The sequence below is a fragment of the Nycticebus coucang genome, chromosome 18 (assembly GCF_027406575.1).
Source record: "Nycticebus coucang isolate mNycCou1 chromosome 18, mNycCou1.pri, whole genome shotgun sequence".
Lineage (NCBI taxonomy): Eukaryota > Metazoa > Chordata > Mammalia > Primates > Lorisidae > Nycticebus > Nycticebus coucang.
Window position 1 is genome coordinate 62,300,380 of NC_069797.1, and position 20,142 is coordinate 62,320,521.

General features: G+C 36.0%; 1 protein-coding gene across 1 annotated transcript in view; it reads left to right on the top strand.

The window, feature by feature from the left end:
* The window catches only part of EFCAB13 (EF-hand calcium binding domain 13), a 135,243-nt gene that overhangs the window by 68,049 nt on the left and 47,052 nt on the right, over positions 1–20,142 (top strand). Inside the window, exons 19-21 of the mRNA XM_053570499.1 lie at positions 16,664–16,813; positions 19,218–19,361; positions 19,701–19,769. Coding sequence (XP_053426474.1) covers positions 16,664–16,813; positions 19,218–19,361; positions 19,701–19,769 — 363 coding nt within the window. The remainder of the gene's footprint in view (positions 1–16,663; positions 16,814–19,217; positions 19,362–19,700; positions 19,770–20,142) is intronic.

The window sequence follows — 20,142 nt, forward strand, 5'->3', positions numbered from 1 at the left end:
TTTATAAATACTTACATATTCTGAAATTACTATTTAAAACTTATATTATTTCGTACATAATATTTCACAACTTGTTTTTAAAATTTTTTTTATTTCAAAATATTGAGGGGGTACAAATGTTTCTGTTACATGGGTAGCTTTTCTAATGCTTTAATCAGGGCTATAGGTGTGCCTATCACCTGAATAGTGTTCATTGAACATGTTACGTAGGTTTTTACCCTTTTCTTACTTTCCCATCTCCCTTTCTTGATTTCCAACAACTTTTCCTTCTTTCTGTGCCCATGTATGCCTATCAGTTAGTTCCAAATTATTAGAGAGTACATGTGGTATTTGTTTTTCTATTCTTGAGATACTTCACTTAGGATAGTGGTCTTCAGTTCCATCCAAATTGCTTCAAAAGACATGAATTCATTCCTTTTTATGGCTGAGTAGTACTCCACAGTATATATTGATATATACCACATTGTGTTCATACACTCCTGAATTAATGGGCACTTGGGTTGATTCCACATATTTGAAATTATGAATTGTGCTGCAATAAACATTTGAGTGCAGGTATCTTTTTGATAAAACAACTTCTTTTCCTTGGGGTAGATACCTGCTGGATCAACTGGCAGGTCTACTTTTAGTTTTGAGAAACCTCCACACTGTTTTCAGTAGGTGTTGTACTGGTTTTCAGTCCCACCAACAGTGTATAAGCATTGCCTTCTCTCTGCATCCACATAAGCATCTCGTGTTTTGGGACTTTTTGATGAGAAACATTCGTGCTGGAGTTAGGTGATTGTGATTTTGATTTGTATTTCCCTGATGATTAGTGATGTTGAGCATTTTTTCATATGTTTGTTGGCCATTGGTATATCTTCATTTGAAAAGTTTCTGTACATGTCTTTTGCCCACTTTTAAATGGGGTTGTTTTATTTTTTTCTTGCTGAGTTCTTTCTAGATTCTGATCCTTTATTGGATGTACAGCATGAAAATATTTTCTCCTGTTCTGTGATTTGTCTATTTGCTCTATTGATTGTGTCCTTGGCTGGACAGAAGCTTTTTAATTTGATCAGATCCCATTTATTTATTTTTGTTGTTTTATAATTGCTTTTGGGGTCTTTATACATTTTTTGCTTAGGCTATAAGAATTTTCCTAACATTTTTTTTCTAGAATTCTTATAGTTTAATACCTTAGGTTTAAATATGTTATCTATCATGAATTAATTTTTGTGAGTGATGACAGATAGGGATCCTGTCTTCTACATGTGGCTATCCAGTTTTCCCAGCACCGTTTGTTGAATAGGGATTCTTTACCCCAGTGTATGTTTTTGTCTGACTTTTTGTGGATCAAATGTAATATGAGGATGGCTTCATGTCTGGGATCTGTGTTCCAATCCATCAGTCTATGTCTCTGTTTTTGTGTCAGTACCATACTGCTTTGGTTACTATAGCCTTGTAGTATAGTTTAAAGTTTGGTAGAGAGATGTCTCCCAGTTTGTTCTTATTGTGTAAAGTTGCACCGGCTATATGAGGACTTCTAAAAAACTCCTGGACCAGACAGATTCATTCTCAAATTTTTCCAAACCTAAAAAGAGGAACTGATATTTATACTGTAGAAATTATTTCATAACACAGAGTAGGAAGGAATCCTCCCCACCTTGTTCTTGAAGCCAATATCATCTTGATACAAAGGCAGAAAAAGGCACAACAAAAATGAAGACTATAGACCACAATACTTTACGAGTATAGATAAAAAAATTCTCAATAAAATCTTAGCAAACCAATTTCAGCTTCACATCAAAAAAGTAATTCGCCATGACTAAGTGGGCTTCTTCCCAGAGACAAGGATGGTTCAACATATGCAAATCTGTAAATGTAATTCACTATATAAATAGAAGCAAAAACAAGACCATATAATCTTTTCCATAGATGCAGAAAAAGCATTTGACAAAATTCAGGACCCTTCATGTTAAGAATGTTTAACAAAATAGGAATAGAAGGGATATACCTTAAAATTATAAAATCCATATATGACAAACCCATAGCCAACATCATACTGAATGAGGAAAAATTTGGAAGCATTCCCACTTAGAATTGGGACTAGACAAGGTTGCCCACTATCACAAATTCTGTTCTACATAGTGCTGGAAGTCCTAGCTAGAGCAGTCAGGCAAGAGAAGAAATCAAGGGTATCCAAATGAAGAAAGAAAAAGTTAAACTATTTGCTGATAATCTGATTTTGTATCTAGAATATCCCAAAGAAGCAATCAAGAGACTCTTGGAATTGATAAATTCAGCAAAATCTCAGGGTACAAAATCAATGTATATAAACCAGTGGCTTTTATACATGTCAACAGTCAAATTGATAATCAAATCAAAGATTCAAAATAAAATACCTAGGAATAAATTTATCTAAGGAGGTGAAATACCTGTATAGGGAAAACTGCAAAACAATGAGGAAGGAAATTAAAGAGGATATAAACAATGGAAAACTGGATCATGTTCATGGATGGGTAGAATCAACATTATTAAAATGTCTATGCTACTCAAAGTGTTTTACATATTCAATGTGATCCCCATTAATATACTAACATCATTGGCAGATCCAGAAAAAATAGATTTGTGCTTCATATGTCTACCTTTTGAAAATCTTCTGTTCATGTGTTTTACCCACTTTTTAAAGGGGCAATTTGTTTTTATCTTGCTGGTTTGAGTTATTTGTAAATTCCTCTTTACTAGATGTATAGTTTACAAATATTTTCTCCCATTTTGTAGGTTGTCTTTTTGCCCTGTTAATTATTTCCTTTGATGTGCAGAAGATTTTTAATTTAACCAAGTCCCATTTATTTATTTTTTGTTGCTGTAATTAATTGCCTTTGGAATCTTCCTCATAAATTCTTTGCTTAGGCCAATTTCTGGAAGAGTTTTTCCTACATTTTTTTCTATAATTTTTATGGTTTCATGTCTTATATTTAAGTTGTTTATCAATCTTGAATTAATTTTTGTAGGGGTGAGAGATAGGGGTCTTGTTTCTTTCTTCTGCATGTGGCTATCTAGTTTTCCCAGAAACATTTATTGAATAGAGCTTCTTTTCCTCCGTGTATGTTGTTGTCTGCTTTGTTGAATATCAGTTGGCTGTAGGTAGATGATTTTATTTTCTGAGTTCTCTATTCTGTTCCATTTGTCTGTGCTTATCGTTGTACCAATACATTGCTTTTTTGGATATTATAAGCCTTATGGTCTGTGGTCTGTTTGAAGTCTGTTAATGTGATAACTCTAGATTTGTTCTTTTTTCTTAAGAGTGCTGTGGCTGTTCAGACTCTTTTTGGTTCTGAATGAAAGATGGAATTAATTTTTCTAGATGTGTGAAATATGATGCTGATATTTTGAGGGGCATGGACTGAATCTGTAAATCACTTTTGGCAGTGTGGACATTTTAACAGTGTTGATTCTACAGATCCATGGGCATGATACATTTTTCCATTTGTTCATGTCATCTGTGATTTCTTTCATCATTATTTTGTACTTCTCCTTGTAGAGATCACATAAGTATATTCCTAAGTACTTTATTTTCATTGTAGCTATTGTGATTAGTATTGAGTGTTTGATTTGACTCTCAGCTTGACTCTTGTTGGTATATGGAAATGCTACTGATTTTTGTACTTTGATTTTGTACCCTCAGACTTTGCTGAAGTTATTTATCAATTTCAGGATTCTCTTGGTAAAAATATTTGGAATTGAATGTCGCCTGTGGCTCAAAGGGGTAGGGCGCTGGCCCCATATGCAGGAGATGGCGGGTTCAAACCCAGCCCCGGCCAAAAACTGCCAAAAAAAGAAAAAAATAAAAAATCTTTGGGATTTTATAGATACAAGATCATATATCATTAGTGAAAGCAGTAGTTTTACCTTGCCTTTCCTGCTTTGGATAACCTTTATTTCTCTCTTTTGGCTGATTACTTTTGTTTGGACTTCCAGTACTATGGTGACTAGAATTGGTGACAGTGGGCACCCTTGTCTTGTTCCAGTTCTTAGGAGGGATGCTTTTAATTTTTCCCCACACAGTATGATGTTGGCTGTGGGTTTGTCATATATGGCTTTTTATAATTTTGACATATGTTTCTTTTATGCCTAATTTGTTGAGGGTATTTATTATGAAAGGGTGCTGGATTTTTATTGAATGCTTTTTCTGCCTCTATTGAGATGACCATATGATGTTTGTTTTTAACATGGTGAATCACGTTTATTGATTTACATATATTGAATTAACCTTGCTTTCCTGGGATGAAGCCAAGTTGGTCATGGGGAATTATTTTTTTGATGTGCTATTAAACTAGTTATTATTGAAAAACTGTATTATTTTGTCTGTAATATTCCATATCTTGTTTTAAAAAAATTAACAGTATAATCTGGGTATTTTTCTGTGTTCCATTGTATCATATAAGCCTACCTCATTCTTTTTAAAGATTATATAACATTCTAATGTAGAAATATATTATAATTTTACCCATAACACTTCTGATGAATATTTAGGTTATTTCCAATTTTTTGCTTTTACAAATATTTTGTTGGACATCCTTGCACATGTATCATCATTCACATGTGCACAAAGATTTTCTGTAGCACAAATTATTTAGAAGTGGTCTTGCTGGGCTAAAATGTTTTCAGATTTAAAATGTTAATATTACTACCTAATTACCCTCTGAAAGTTTGTAGAAGTTCATAATTTTAGCAATAGTGGGTATTATTTATTAAAAATTATCATAGTTGTGGGTGGTGCCTGTCGCTGAAGGAGTAGGACGCCGGCCCCATATGCCAGAGGTGGTGAGTTCAAACCCAGCCCCTGCCAAAAACTGCAAAAAAAAAAAAAAAATTATCATAGTTGAAAATGTTATTTTTTTTACAATGTGCTTCTTTAATTACTAGTGAGCTAAAATATATTTCACATGCTGATGACTGTCCTTTGATCATTTTAAAATCTGACTATCTTTCACAAATTTGTAAATAGCTCTATATATTTTAAGGGTTTTGATGCTTTATGTTATATACTGAACTTTTTCTAGTTTATTATTGATTTTTTTCTTGACTTTGTTTTTGGTGAATTGATTTTTGCTATCTTCTGTCTTATCTTGTTAGTTTTGGTAATTTGTATTTTCCTAGGAAATTTAGGTTGTATTTAGGTTGTATTTAAATTTAAATTGTATTTAGGTTTTTAAATTGGAGTATTAGGATAGCTCTATGTACTTTAACATTCTTTTGACTTTTTCTAAATGTGGTCATTTTCTCATTCCTAAATTTGTACATGTATTTCTTTTTTAGGTTACTAGTGAATATTTTATTATCTTTCATTTTAAGGTACTATAATAAAACTTAAGTTTCTCTGATGATCTTTGATTCAATGGGGTATTAATATTGTTATCTTTTAATTTTTCCAGTGTTTTGATTTTCTCCTTTATCTTTTTTTTTTTTTTATTGTTGGGGATTCACTGAGGGTACAATAAGCCAGGTTACACTGATTGCATTTGTTAGGTAATATCCCTCTTGCAATCGTGTCTTGCCCCCCAAAGGTGTGGCACACACCAAGGCCCCACCCCCTCCCTCCTTCCCTCCCTCTGCTCTCCCCTTCCCCCACCCCCACTGTGACCTTAATTGTCATTAATTGTCCTCATATCAAAATTGAGTACATAGGATTCATGCTTCTCCATTCTTTTGATGCTTTACTAAGAATAATGTCTTCCAGTTCCATCCAGGTTAATACGAAGGATGTAAAGTCTCCATTTTTTTAAATGGCTGAATAGTATTCCATGGTGTACATATACCACAGCTTGTTAATCCATTCCTGGGTTGGTGGGCATTTAGGCTGTTTCCACATTTTGGTGACTGTAAATTGAGCTGCAATAAACAGTACTAACAAGTGTCCTTATGATAAAAAGATTTTTTTCCTTCTTGGTAGTAACGGGATTGCAGGATCAAATGGGAGGTCTAGCTTGAGTGCTTTGAGGTTTCTACATACTTCCTTCCAAAAAGGTTGTACTAGTTTGCAGTGTAAAAGTGTTCCCTTCTCTCCACATCCACACCAGCATCTGCAGTTTTGAGATTTTGTGATGTGGGCCATTCTTGCTGGGGTTAGATGGTATCTCAGGGTGGTTTTGGTTTGCATTTCTCTAATAGATAGGGATGATGAACATTTTTTCATATGTTTTTCAGCCATTCATCTGTCTTCTTTAGAGAAGATTCTATTCATGTCTCTTGCCCATTGATATATGGGATTATTGGCTTTTTTCTTTTTTTTTTTTTTGTAGAGACAGAGTCTCACTTTATGGCCCTTGGTAGAGTGCCATGGCATCACACAGCTCACAGCAACCTCCAACTCCTGGGCTTAAGCGATTCTCTTGCCTCAGCCTCCTGAGTAGCTGGGACTACAGGCGCCCGCCACAACGCCCAGCTATTTTTTGGTTGCAGTTCAGCCAGGGCCAGGTTTGAACCCGCCACCCTCGGTATATGGGGCCGGCACCTTACCGACTGAGCCACAGGTGCAGCCCTATTGGCTTTTTTCACGTGGATTAATTTGAGTTCTCTATAGATCCTAGTTATCAAGCTTTAGTCTAATTCAAAATATGTAAATATCCTTTCCCATTGTGTAGGTTGTCTATTTGCTTTGGTTGTTATCTCCTTAGCTGTACAGAAGCTTTTCAGTTTAATGAAGTCCCTTTTGTTGTTGTTGCAATTGCCATAGCGGTCTTCTTTATGAAGTCTTTCCCCAGGCCAATATCTTCCAGTGTTTTTCCTATGCTTTCTTTGAGGATTTTTATTGTTTCATGCCTTAAATTTAAGTCCTTTATCCATCTTGAATCAATTTTTGTAAGTGGGGAAAGGTGTGGGTCCAGTTTCAGTCTCTTGCATGTGGATATCCAGTTCTCCCAACACCATTTGTTGAATAGGGAGTCTTTTCCCCAGTGTATGTTCTTGTTTGGTTTGTCAAAGATTAGGTGGTTGTAAGATGGCAGTTTAATTTCCTGGTTTTCTATTAGATTCTAAGTGTCTATGTCTCTATTTTTGTGCCAGTACCATGCTGTCTTGACCACTCTGGCTTTGTAGTACAGCCTAAAATCTGGTATGGTGATGCTCCCAGCTTTATTTTTATTACTAAGAACTGCCTTAGCTATATAGGTTTTTTTCCGGTTCCATACAAAACGCAGAATCATTTTTTCCAAATCTTGAAAGTATGATGTTGGTATTTATAGGAATGGCATTGAATAGGTAGATTGCTTTGGGAAGTATAGACATTTTAACAATGTTGGTTCTTTCCATTCATGAGCATGGTATGTTCTCCGTTTGTTAATATCCTCTGCTATTTCCTTTCCGAGGATTCCATAATTTTCTCTATAGAGGTCCTTTACCTCCTTTGTTAGGTATATTCCTAGGTATTTCATTTTCTTTGAAACTATGGTGAAGGGAGTTGTGTCCTTGATTAGCTTCTCATCTTGAGTGTTATTGGCGTATACAAAGGCTACTGACTTGTGGACATTGATTTTATATCCTGATACTTTACTGTATATTTTGATGACTTCTAGGAGTCTTGTGATTGAGTCTTTGGGATTCTCTAAGTATAAGATCATGTCATCAGCAAAGAGGGTAGCAGTTTCCTTCATTGTTTCCATCATTTTCTTTATTGTTTTCATCATATGTATTCTAAATTCCCTTTCTGTCATTCCTAACATTTCTTTATAGGTGAAATCCTCTGCAGTAGCTACCTCATGGTCCCTTGGAGGGGTTGTCCGGACTGGTTCTTCATGTTACTGGGAGTTTTCTGCTGATTCTTCCTCATGAGTGATTTCTTTTATATGTTTCCTTGCCCTAATTTTCCTTTCACTTTCTCTTGCTCCTTAAGTTCCTGTGCCTGTGGACTAAGGTTTTGATGAGTCCTTTTGGTACAGGACCAGGATGAGAAGGTTGAAGAGCAAGAAGGAATAAAAGAAAGAAAAGTAAATAGAGAAAGGAGAGATGGTGGGTAAAAGGGTATATTGACAAAAAGAATAGAGGCACAGAAAGAGGGAGGCAGAGCAATATAGGTGTACAGTAGGGTATTTTGACACAACCTTTAAAAAACTTCAACCTCTAGGGGTGCCCGGTTGGATGGTTCCCTTGAGGTCAGCAGCTCTTTGCTAGCCTGATCGGACACAGTACCCCACCTCCACCAAGTAGAGAGGAAAGACAAAAATGCTATAAATCAATCCAAAACAAACAAACAGAGAACTTTATGGGATAAAATTGGGTGAAAAACCCAATAATAGCAGTAGAAACACTAGCAAAAATGAAGCTCTAATTATTGAAAAAGGCAGCAATGGAAAATTGTATTTAAACTAGAAAAATGGAGAAAGAAAAGAAAGACAAGAAAAGAAAAGAAAAAATCTGTATGGAAAAGGTTGAAATTAAAAAACAAAACAAAAAAACAACAACAAAATAAACAAAAAACAAACAACCAAAAACAAAGCAGTATATATATCTTGTTGAACATTGTCTGGGCAACAGGTGGTCTTCTGGGGTATGAGATGTTAGTCACAATGCTGATACGATTGGAGGCCTCTGCTGATTTCTCAAACCCAACAGGGTGGAGACACTAAATCTCTCTTTAGCTCTCTTAAAAGGCACTTTAAACTTCTAAACATGGCCAAGCAGAAGCTTTCCCAGGAAAATGCTTGTCGCTGGGATCACTGATGAAGTGGCTATCCACTTACCCAGTGTGCCAAAACCAGTCTTACTCTGCCCCTGAGGGTTAAGGCTGTAAGGCGGCTCAGTCCCTGCCTTTAGGCTGCTCAGTCACTAGGTTACTAGCTCCTGCCCGATCCTTGCTCTGCGACCCTGAGGGCGGAGCTTGCTGGGGCAGTTCTCTCACAATGGCTCCCTGTGGCCCACAGCTGAACACTGTTAGGTCTGTCTGGCTCAGCGGCTCAGTCTGGGGCCCTAGACAACACCCAAAGTTCTCCTCTGCTTTCCTGCTCAAGCTCTCCCCAAGGCAGTTCAACTGAGTGCCACGTCCAAAAACACCAAAACAGTTCACAGGTAAGGCCTTTCTGGTTTGCAGTTTCACTGCTGCTGTACTTACAGCTGCCAGTGGGATTAGACCGATCAAACACATGCAACCACTTGCCAGTTTTCCACGGCTTTTGTCTTCCTCTTGGGGTCCAGAAGTCTCTTGCTGACTCCCTGTATCCTCAAAGGGATAATTATAGGCAGATCCCAGCAGCCAGAGATGCCTGGAGTCTTATCTTCCCAGACTCACGGTGTCCAGTTGCAGGGAAGCTGTTACTTGGCCGCCATCTTGCTCTCACTCCTTTCTCCTTGATCTCAAAGTTGGTTAGGAGAAAACTTTAAATTTTCTTTCCTTTCTTTCTTTTTTTTTTTCCCCACCATACACTGGTTTTATATACCATTTGACATATTTTCATCAAACTGGTTACCACAGCCCTCATGGCATTTTCTTAGTTATTGTGTTAAGACATTTATATTCTACATTTACTAAGTTTGACATGTACCCTTGTAAGATGCACTGTAGTGTAATCCCACCAATTACCCTCCCTCCACCCACCCTCCCCCTTCCACATATTAGTTTGTAACTGGGTTATAGCTTTCATGTGAAAGCCATAAATTAGTTTCATAGTAGAGCTGAGTACATTGGATACTTTTTCTTCCATTCTTGAGATACTTTACTAAGAAGAATATGTTCCAGCTCCATCCATGTGAAACATGAAAGACGTAAAGTCTCCATTTTTCTTTAAGGCTGTATAATATTCCACGGTGTACAGATAACCACAATTTATTAATCCATTCATGGATCAATGGGCACTTGGGCTTTTTCCATGACTTAGCAATTATGAATTGAGCTGCAATGAACATTCTGGTATAAATGTCTTTGTTATAATGTGATCTTTAGTTTCTGCATATATGCATAGTAGAGGAATTATAGGATTGAATGGCAGGTCTATTTTTAGATCTCTAAGTGTTCTCCAAACATTTTTTCAAAAGGAATGTATTAATTTGCATTCCCACCAGCAGTATAGAAGTGTTCCCTTTTCTCCACATCCACACCAACATCTCTGATCTTGGGATTTTGTGATATGGGCTAATCTTAGTGGAGTTAGATGATATCTCAAAGTAGTTTTGATTTGCATTTCTCTGATGATTAAAGATGATGAGTATTTTTTCATATATCTGTAGGTCATGCGCCTGTCTTCTTCAGAGAAGTTTCTCTTCAAGTCCCTTGCCCAGCCTGCGATGGGATCACTTGTTCTTTTCTTGCTTATACGTTTGAGTTCTCTGTGGATTCTGGTTATTAAACCTTTGTCAGAGACATAACCTGCAAATATCTTCTCCCATTCTGAGGGCTGTCTGCTTGCTTTACTTACTGTGTTCTTGGCTGTGCAGAAGCTTTTTAGTTTGATCATGTCCCAATAGTGTATTTTTGAAGCTGCTTCAATTGCCCGGGGGAGTCCTCCTCATAAAAAATTCACCCAGACCAATTTCTTCAAGAATTTTCCCTGCACTATCTTCTAGTATTTTTATAGTTTCATGTTGTAAGTTTAAATCTTTAATCCAGTGAGAGTCTATCTTAGTTAATGGTGAAAAGTGTGGGTCCAGTTTCAATCTTCTAAAGGTTGCCAGCCAGTTCACCTAGCACCATTTGTTAAATAGGGAATCTTTTCCCCACTACATGTTTTTAATTGGCTTGTCAAAGATCTAATAATGGTAAGTAGCTGGATTCATCTCTTGGTTCTCTATTCTGTTCCATACATCCACCTTCCTGTTTTTGTGCTAGTACCATGCTGTTTTGATCACTATCGATTTATAGTATAGTCTGAGGTCTGATAGCGTGATTCCTGCTGCTTTGTTTTTATTTCTGAGTAATGTCTTGGCTATTTGAGTTTTTTTCTGATTCCATATAAAACGAAGTATTATTTTTTCAAAATCTTTAAAGTATGACAGTGGAACTTTAAAATAGGGATTGCATTAAAATTATATATTGCTTTGTGAGTATGGACATTTTAACAATGTTGATTCTTTCCAGTCATGAGCTAGGTATGTTTTTCCATTTGTTAACATTTTCAGCTATTTCTTTTCTTAGAGTTTCATAGTTCTCTTTATAGAGATCTTTCACGTCCTTTGACAAACTCCCAAATATTTCATCTTATTTGGCACTACTGTGAATGGAATAGAGTCCTTAACTGTTTTTTCAGCTTGACTATTGTTGGTATATATAAAGGCTACCGATTTACGAATGTTGATTTTGTAACCTGAGACACTGCTGTATTCCTTGATCACTTCTAAGAGTTTTGTAGTAGAATCCCTGGTGTTTTCCAGATATAAATCATATCATCTGCGAAGAGCGAAAGTTTGAGATCTTCTGACCCTATATGGATACCTTTGATTGCCTTTTCATCCCTAATTGCGATGGCTGAAACTTCCATTACAATGTTAAAGAGCAGTGGCAACAATAGACAACCTTGTCTTGTTCCTGATCTGAGTGGAAATGATTTCAATTTAATTCCATTCAATATGATATTGGCTGTGTGTTTGCTGTATATGGCCTCTATCAGTTTAAGAAAGATCCCTTCTATACCAATTTTCTTAAGTGTTCTGAACATGAAGGGATGCTGGATATTATCAACAGCTTTTTCTGCATCAATTGAAAGAATCATATGGTCTTTGTTTTTTAATTAGTTTATATGATGAATTATACTTATAGATTTATGTATATTGAACCAGCCTTGAGACCCTGGGATAAAACTGACTTGGTCATGATGTATAATTTGTTTGCTGTGTTGCTGGATTCTGTTTGTTAGGATCTTGTTGAATATTTTTGCATCAATATTCATTAGTAATATTGGTCTATAATTTTGTTTTCTTGTTGGGTCTTTTCCTGGTTTTAGGATCAGGGTGATGTTTGCTTCATAGAATGTGTTGGGTAGTATTCCTTCTTTTTCTATACTTTGGAACAGGTTGAGCAATATACGTATTAGTTCCTCTTTAAATGTTTGGTAGAATTCTGACGTGAAGCCATTTGGTCCTGGGCTTTTCCTTTTAGGGAGATTTTCTATGGTTGATGCTATTTCAGAAGTTGATATTGGCCTGTTCAACATTTCCACTTGATTCTGGCTAGTCTTGGACATGCTTCCAAATTGACATGTGTCAGTTTCCTTCAGATTTTCATATTTCTGAGAATAAAGTTTCTTGTAATATTCATTAAGGATTTTTTGAATTTCTGAGGAGCCTGTTGTTATTTCATTTCTGATTGATGAAATTAGAGATTTTACTCTTTTTTTCCTGGTTAGGTTAGCCAAAGGTTATCTATTTTAATGACCTTTACAAAAAATCCAACTTTTGATTTATTGATCTGTTTTATAATTCTTTTGTTTTCAATTTCATTTAATTCTGCTCTAATTTTGTTATTTCTTTTCTTCTACTGTTTTGGGATTGGAATGTTCTTCCTTTTCTAGTTGCTTGAGATGTCTCATTAAATTGTTAACTTCCTCTCTTTCTGTTCTTTTGAGGAAGGCTTGCAGTGCTATAAATTTCCCTCTTAGGACTGTCTTTGCTGTATCCCTGTGGTTCTGATAATTCATGTCTTCATTGTTGTTTTTTTCCAATAATTTGGCAATTTTTTTTTAATCTCATCTATGACCCAGCTAACATTCGGCATAAGGTTATTTAACTTCCATGTTTTTGTATGAGTATGCAGATTCCTGTTACTAAATTCAACTTTTATTTCATGATGGTCCGAGAAGATGCAAGGAATAATTTCTATTCCTTTAAATTTACTGAGGTTAGACTTGTGACCTACGATGTGATCAATTTTGGAGTATGTTCCATGGGCTGATGAGAAGAATGTGTATTCAGTTTTGTTGGGATGAAATGTTCTATAGATGTCTGTTAAATCCAAAGGTTGGATGGTTAGGTTTAAATCTAAAATTTCTTTGCTCAGCTTCTTATCAGAGGATCTATCCAACACTGCGAAAGGAGTGTTAAAATCTCTGACTATTATGGAGCTGGAGGAAATCAAGTTGCTCATGTGTGTTAGACTTTGTCTTATAAATTGAGGCACATTCTGGTTGGTTGCATAAATATTAATAATTGAAATCTCATTGTATTAATATTATCCTTAACAAATATGAAGTGAGCATTCTTATCCTTTCTTACTTTTGTTTGTTTAAAGCCTATTGTATCTGCCAATAGAGTTGCAACATCTGCTTTGTTCTGATACCATTTGAATGAAATATGGACGACCATCCTTTCACCCTGAGTCTATATTTATCTTTTAAGGTACGATGAGATTCTTTTCTGCAGCAAATATCTGGCCTGAGTTTTTGTATCCAGTCAGCCAACCTGTGCCTCTGTAGAGGACAGTTTAAGACATTCACATTAATGGAGAATATTGATAAGTCTGGTAAAAGGTTGGGTATCGAGTTTTTCCAAAGTCCAGTGGACATTTTTAATCCTTTCACCACTGTTGAAGTTGGAGTTTGATCAAAAGTTTCTGAATGAGTTTACTTTTGTGGTAGAGGATTGGGCTGGTCTCTATGGAGAATAAGTCTGAGAATATCCTGAAGAGCTGGTTTGGTTATGGCAAATTTCTTCAACATGTGAATGTCATTAAAGTATTTAATTTCTCCATTGTAAATGAAACTCAGTTTAGCTGGATACTGGATCTGGGGTTGAAAGTTATTTTGTTTTAGCAGATTAAAAGTCTATGACCACCCTCTTCTGGCTTGAATGGTTTCAGCACAGAGATCTGCAGTCATTCTAATATTCTTCCCTTTGTAGGTTATGGTTTTCTTACATCTGGCTGCTTTTAGAACTTTCTTCTTCATATTAGCTTTAGTGAAGTTAATTGTGATGTGCCTAAGGGATTTCTTATTGTGATTGGGTTGTGCTGGCGTTCTGAAACTGTCTGCAATCTGAATTTTAGAATCTCTTGATATGTCTGGAAAATTCTCTTTCATAATTTCATGGAGAAGAGCCTCTGTGCCTTGCGAAACCACTTCATCACTTTCAGGGATTCCAATGAGGTGGATGTTAGCCTTCTTTGAATTATCCCAGAGCTCTCTGAGAGAATGATCTGTTTTTGCTCTGCATTTCTCTCCCTCTTTGAGAGTTTTGGAGCATTCAAAAGCTTTGTCTTCAATGTCAGAAATCCTTTATTCTGTTTGCTCCATTCTGTTACTGAGAGATTCTACTGTATTTTTCAGATCTTTGAGGGCTGCAAATTCTTGCTTCAATGCGTAAAGATCTTTCGTGATTTTGTCTTTAAATTCGTTAAATTCTTGAGACAACTTTTGAATTGCTCCTCGAATTACTAATTCCAAATTTTCCTCCATTCTATTAATTTTGTTTGCAGTCCAAATTCTGAATTCAATTTCTGACATCTCGGCCATCTGGTTTGTGAATGGGATCTTCAATTACATTTGTCCTATCTTTCCTTGGGGGTTTAATCTACTCTGGTTATTCAAGTTACTGGAGTTTTTCCGCTGATTCCACCCCATGATTATTTTACACCATTTGACTAAATGAGTGGGTAAAGAACAGTTGGGTTTGGGGCTTCAGGAGTAGTGATTAACCAGCCCTTAACCCAAAAGGTGGGACTGGTGTCTGTACCTTTTCCCCTGGAGCTTTCCTGAGGACCCATACAAAGCTATGGCCTGAGAAACTGGGGATCTGCTTGGTGTGGTGTGGCTAAGTGGCTCTGTCTTGTTTTCCTCTAGTCTCTGTCCAACCCTAGTGAAACTGTTGCTCTGGGATGAAGTCTCAGCTGCAGAGAAATACCAGCAATTAAGTCACCCCGCCCCCCACAGGCAACAATTGGAAAAGGAAAATCAAACCTTCCTATTACCACACACCCAGGGCACCACTTGGATAGTCCTCGGGTGATTGGCTCAGTTCAAAAGGTCTGAATCCAAATCAATTGTCTCAGTCAGCACCTGTCTCAGGTGGGAGAGTTTAAAAGGCCTCTGGCAACTAGATTACAGGGGTCTGCTGACAACTCAAATATGACTTGCTCCAGTGCTCTGTGATTTCAGGAGGACCCACCCAGCAAATAGATTAGTCTGGGAAGGTTAATGCCTCCTTCCCCACCTTGCACCTCTGTCACACCCAGTCACTGATCACTCCACAGGGCTGTGACCCAGTTGCCTCTAGTGAACATATACTCCAGTGGTTTGCACCTGCCTGAATCACAAGGAAATCCATGTCTCCTCAGCCAGGCTGCTGCTCTCTGCCACTATCCTGCAGGGGGAGATGAGGCCTGACAAGCTTGGCCGCTTGATCGAGGCTGGGCTGTTCACTCAGTTCCAGCCCTGCCCCGATTGATGTTACTGACAGAAGAGAACAACTTTGCGGAATTTGTTTCCATCCTAGCTAAATTCCCCTGCAGAAGAGAAGATGTTTTGAGTTCACAGAACCTGCAACTCAGGCCCTGTATTTGGTGCTACAGGTTTGTATTCACAGCATGGTTAGCTGTCAGTTCTAGCCTCCTTCCCTCCTTTGTCTAGGCTGATGATCCCCCAAGGGCCATGTGTGTCTTAGGCTCAGTAAAGCAGTCCTCTGGGTCAGTTCCTCCCTGGAAGTCAGCTGGCAATGCATGTGCGTTTTTTGGTTCCCGGGCTCCACCCAGGTCGGTACCGCCTCAGGCAAACCCTTTACTCATGGGGCCTGCATGAGTTACGCCAGTGTTTGCCACCTGAGAAGATGTCTGGCCTCTTCTGGTTGCCCAGAGAGACAGGGGGTGTGACTCCGTAATATCCAGGGGAGAGCTCTATTGTTGCCAAAACCAGCTGCTGCTCTGTGCCTTGGGGCACCACTGTTCCGGTGTGGTTCCCTCTCAGCTGACCGTCCTCTCCTCACTCCCGTGCCACAGAATCAGCACTGGCCAGTAGTAGTCCATGCCCTGTTCACACCTCTCGAGAAAGCACCCAAGTTTCTGGACTCCTGGGGGACAGGCCTCCAGACCTCAGAGTGAGAGTGGAGGGGAGTGCTGGGAGCTCAGAATTGCAGGTAGAGGATATATACAGTTTTATACAGTTTTATGCCTGGTAGGAGAACGCCATGGCACCCTAGTAGGGGAGATAGGTCCAGTTTTTAGAGGGTCTCTCCCTTGGAGTGTAGTGGGAGGACCTTTGAACTCTGCTCGTTTGTTTGTGGGGCACTCCAAGCCGTTCTCATTGGGGAGGGGACTCCCGTCCGCTTGGTGATGGATTTTGTACCTTTTGTTTGTATCCTTGGGGTTCCAGCTTGCCTCAGCAGGGTTGATGTGCGTTCTTGAACCTTCTCCCTTGGCGCAGCTCTAATCAGCTCTAATCTGCCAGGTTACTTGCTAAATTTCTGTCCTTTAACTCTCCTTCTGGACAGGAGCGTCTGTGGAAAGCTGGCTTCAGTCAGCCATCTTGTCTCCGCCTGCCACTACATCTCCAAAAACTTTAAATTTCGAAGCAATTTAAATGTCATTGTTATTCCATGTTTGTTGTTTATTTCTGGCTTCATTTTATTGTGGTTGGAGAATGAGGTTTGTTTTAGAGGATTTGATAGTTCCCTCATTCATTAGAGATGGAATTTCTTTAATTTTTATGTATTTACTATTTAATAATCAGTGTAGTACACTCTCTCATTCCACTGTTCATCTCTGTGTTTGCAGCATTGAATGAGGCCATCAATACATTGGTCTACATGAAAGAAAGTTGTCCGTTTAACAAAGACAAACATTCAGATGTACTTGAAAACACCAATAGACTTAATTTTACTGATGACATTCTTAAAGAAATAATTGATGAGTTCTCTGCTGAGGGTAAGTTAATTTGGCAAGTATCTACCGGCTTGTAATTTTCATCTAAATTTTCCCTAGAGAGAAACCAGTGTTTTACTATTAAGCATGATATTAGCTGTAAAGTTTTCAAATACATTTTTTCAGATTGAGTAAATTCCATTCTAATTTTCTGTGGATTTATAAAAACATAATTAGATATTGAATTTTTATCAACTGCTTTTCTTTTTCATTTATTGAGATGGTCACATGGTTGTTCTTTTTTGGTTATTCTGTTAATTGTGGTAAATTATGCCATTAGGTCAACTTTCATTCCTGGGATAATCTCTACTTGGTCATGAGGAAATTTGCTTATGTATTTTTCACTACTACATTTTTTAAATTGACAAATAATATGATGTGAAATATGTATACATTGTGGAATGTACATTGTGGAATGACTAAATTAACATGCATTTCTTCACATCCTTATCCTTTTTTTGTTATGAGAAAACTTAAAATCTTCTCTTTTAGCAATTCTCAAGAATACAGTATGTTTTTATTAACTGTAGTCACCATGTTGTGCAATGGATATCTTGAACATACTGATTTGCTAATATTTTATTAAGGATTTTTGAGTCTATGTCTATGAGGGCATTGGTCTATAATTTTCTTTTAATGAGTTTTTCAGATGTTGGTATTAGGCTTATTATATTGATCTCATAAAATATATTGGAGAGGCCTCCATACCCCTATATTTTCTGGTTGAGTTTTTGAATGATTGAAATTACGTTTTCATACTATTGGTAGAATTCATTAGTGGAAATATCTGTTTCTGGAGATTTAAAATATTGAGCTCTATTTATTCAATGGATTTAGAGTTGTTTAGATTTTATAAATCTTTCTGTAAGACATATTATCTTTACACATGTTACAATGAAGAAATATGCACTTTATATTAGTGCAACTACGTTTTATAGAAGTTTGTTTATTTTTTTAATTTGTCAGATTTATTGACATAAAGTTGTTCATAATATCTCCTTATTCTCTTAACATCTGTTGTGTGATATACTCCTTTTCATTCCTGATGTTTGTAATTTCTTTTTTCTGTTTGTAGCTAGTCTGGTGAGGGGCCATTAAATTTCCTAACAATTTCACAAAAATGTTGATTTTGTTCATTTTTGTTAACATCTTTTGTGTATTTTCTTTTTCATTGGTTAATATTTTATTTTTACTTAGTCTTTGTTTACTTTGGGATTTTAATTTATTCTTCTTTTGCTAGCTTATTAAAATAGAAGCTTAGATCACTGATTTTATGCCCTTCTAACATTTAAAATTTGTATTTCCTTCTGAATACTTTTTAAAATTATGCCTCACAAATTTTGAATATGTTATTCTTTATCATTTATTTAAAATATTTTCTATTTTACCTAATGGTTTCTTCTTTGAGCTATAGGTTATTTAGAAATATACTCTTTAATATCCAAATATTTGGACATTTTCTAGGTATGTTATTGTTTTCTAATTTAATATATTGTGGCCAGAGAGCACAAGATCAGACAATTAAGTTCATGAAGTCATCCTAGAAAAAATGCTAAACACCTCATTGCTAAATATCACTACGGTCCCCTTTGAATACTCCAGTTGGCCATTAGGTGATCATCCAACCTCTTATATTTTGCATGATTTACATTCTTTTAAATGTATTAAGATTTGTTTTTATAACACTGGATATGGTCTATCCAGGTGGAATGTGCCATGGTGCACTTGAAAGAATGTATATTCAGCAGTTGTTGGGTAGTGTCCTATAAATATCAATTAAATTAAAATGTTAGTTTGGTTTAATCTTCTAATTCTTTTTTTTTTTCATTTTCTTTTGTTTTCTCTTTCTTTCATTTCTTTATGGTTGAGATGTACAATTGTTAAATTTTAAAATTTGAGACAAAGCTATAAAGAGAGGTAGATAGCTCCCTTCTAGTCTTCTAATTCTTACTGATGTTTATTCTACTTGTTTAATTATTGAGGGCAAGGTGTTTAAATCTCCAATTCTCACTATGTACTTAATTATTTATCCATTTAATTCTATGTTTTTGCTTTATTTACTCTGAAGGGTTTTGTTAAATGTATACACATTTGGTATTATTGCAAAATTTATGTGTATGACCTTATAGAATGTATTTTGCATATTACTCTTTATTTTTATTGCTCCTTTGTTCCTTTCCTTCATTTTTCTTACTTACTTACAGTTGTATTTTTGTGAGTCTATTTCCTATCAGTTACCTTAAATTATTTTGAAAACAGAATAGGATATAAATAAATACAAAGAAAATTTATTGCCTTTTTCCTTAAGTATAATTTTGTATATTGGGAAACTATTACCACCTCTTTTTAAAGTATAGAGTACACACATGAAAATTCCTTTCTACCTGAAAATATTATATCTTCCTAGGAGATAAAGATAAATTTTATAACAAGACTATTAACAAAAATGATGTTGCAGTCATTTCTGATCTTCAGCAAAATTTAAATGCCATAGGAATCTGTCTAACAGATGATAAAATACAGGAGGCTTTGGTTAATACTAATCCCAATGGTAAGTAATTATTTCACTTTAAATAAGGAAAGTTTGAGTATTCAACTTCACTCTAAAAGTGTCGAGGAGATACAATCAATGTATCTTTGTATTATCTCTGTATTTATTTTTTAAAAGAAAATTTGAAACTATTCTTTCTCATTTTTTTACTTGTGTTAAAGAAGTAAATTTTCAAAGTAAATATCTTTGGTGACTTTTATGCTAGATCTAATCATATTTGAATATAGCACAAGATAATTGTCATTCCTATACTTTTTGTTTCATAGCTCTGGTTTTATAATATCAAATGGTCTTTTTTTACAAGAACACTTAAATTGTTTCTTCCTTTTTTTAAAAAAGATGAAGTGGTGCATTTTAAGGATTTTATCAGAGAATTGGCCAACAGTGATGACTTTATTGAGTGCCAAAGTAAGTATGAAATTTAAAATGAATGTGAACTAAAACTTCATGTCCCTTGTTTGGGGTTTGTGTGTATGGACTTTTAACAGAATTCTACTAAGCTTCCTTTATCATGTTCCAATTTTAAGTGATATAGATATATGTATATATAAAGCCCTAAGTTTTCAAACTTATCAGTACACATTCTCATAATATTCTTGAATTAGTTTTAAAACTTGTTATCTCTGTATTTGTTTCTTTCATGTATTGTGAGTTGCATTGTTTCTTTTTATCAGTTTTGTCAGACATTTATCTTGTAAACAAAGTAATCATTTTTTGATTTCCCTTTAATCAAAAAAAAGTCTAGTGGCTTTTGCTTTCTTCTTGCTATTATCTTTATTAT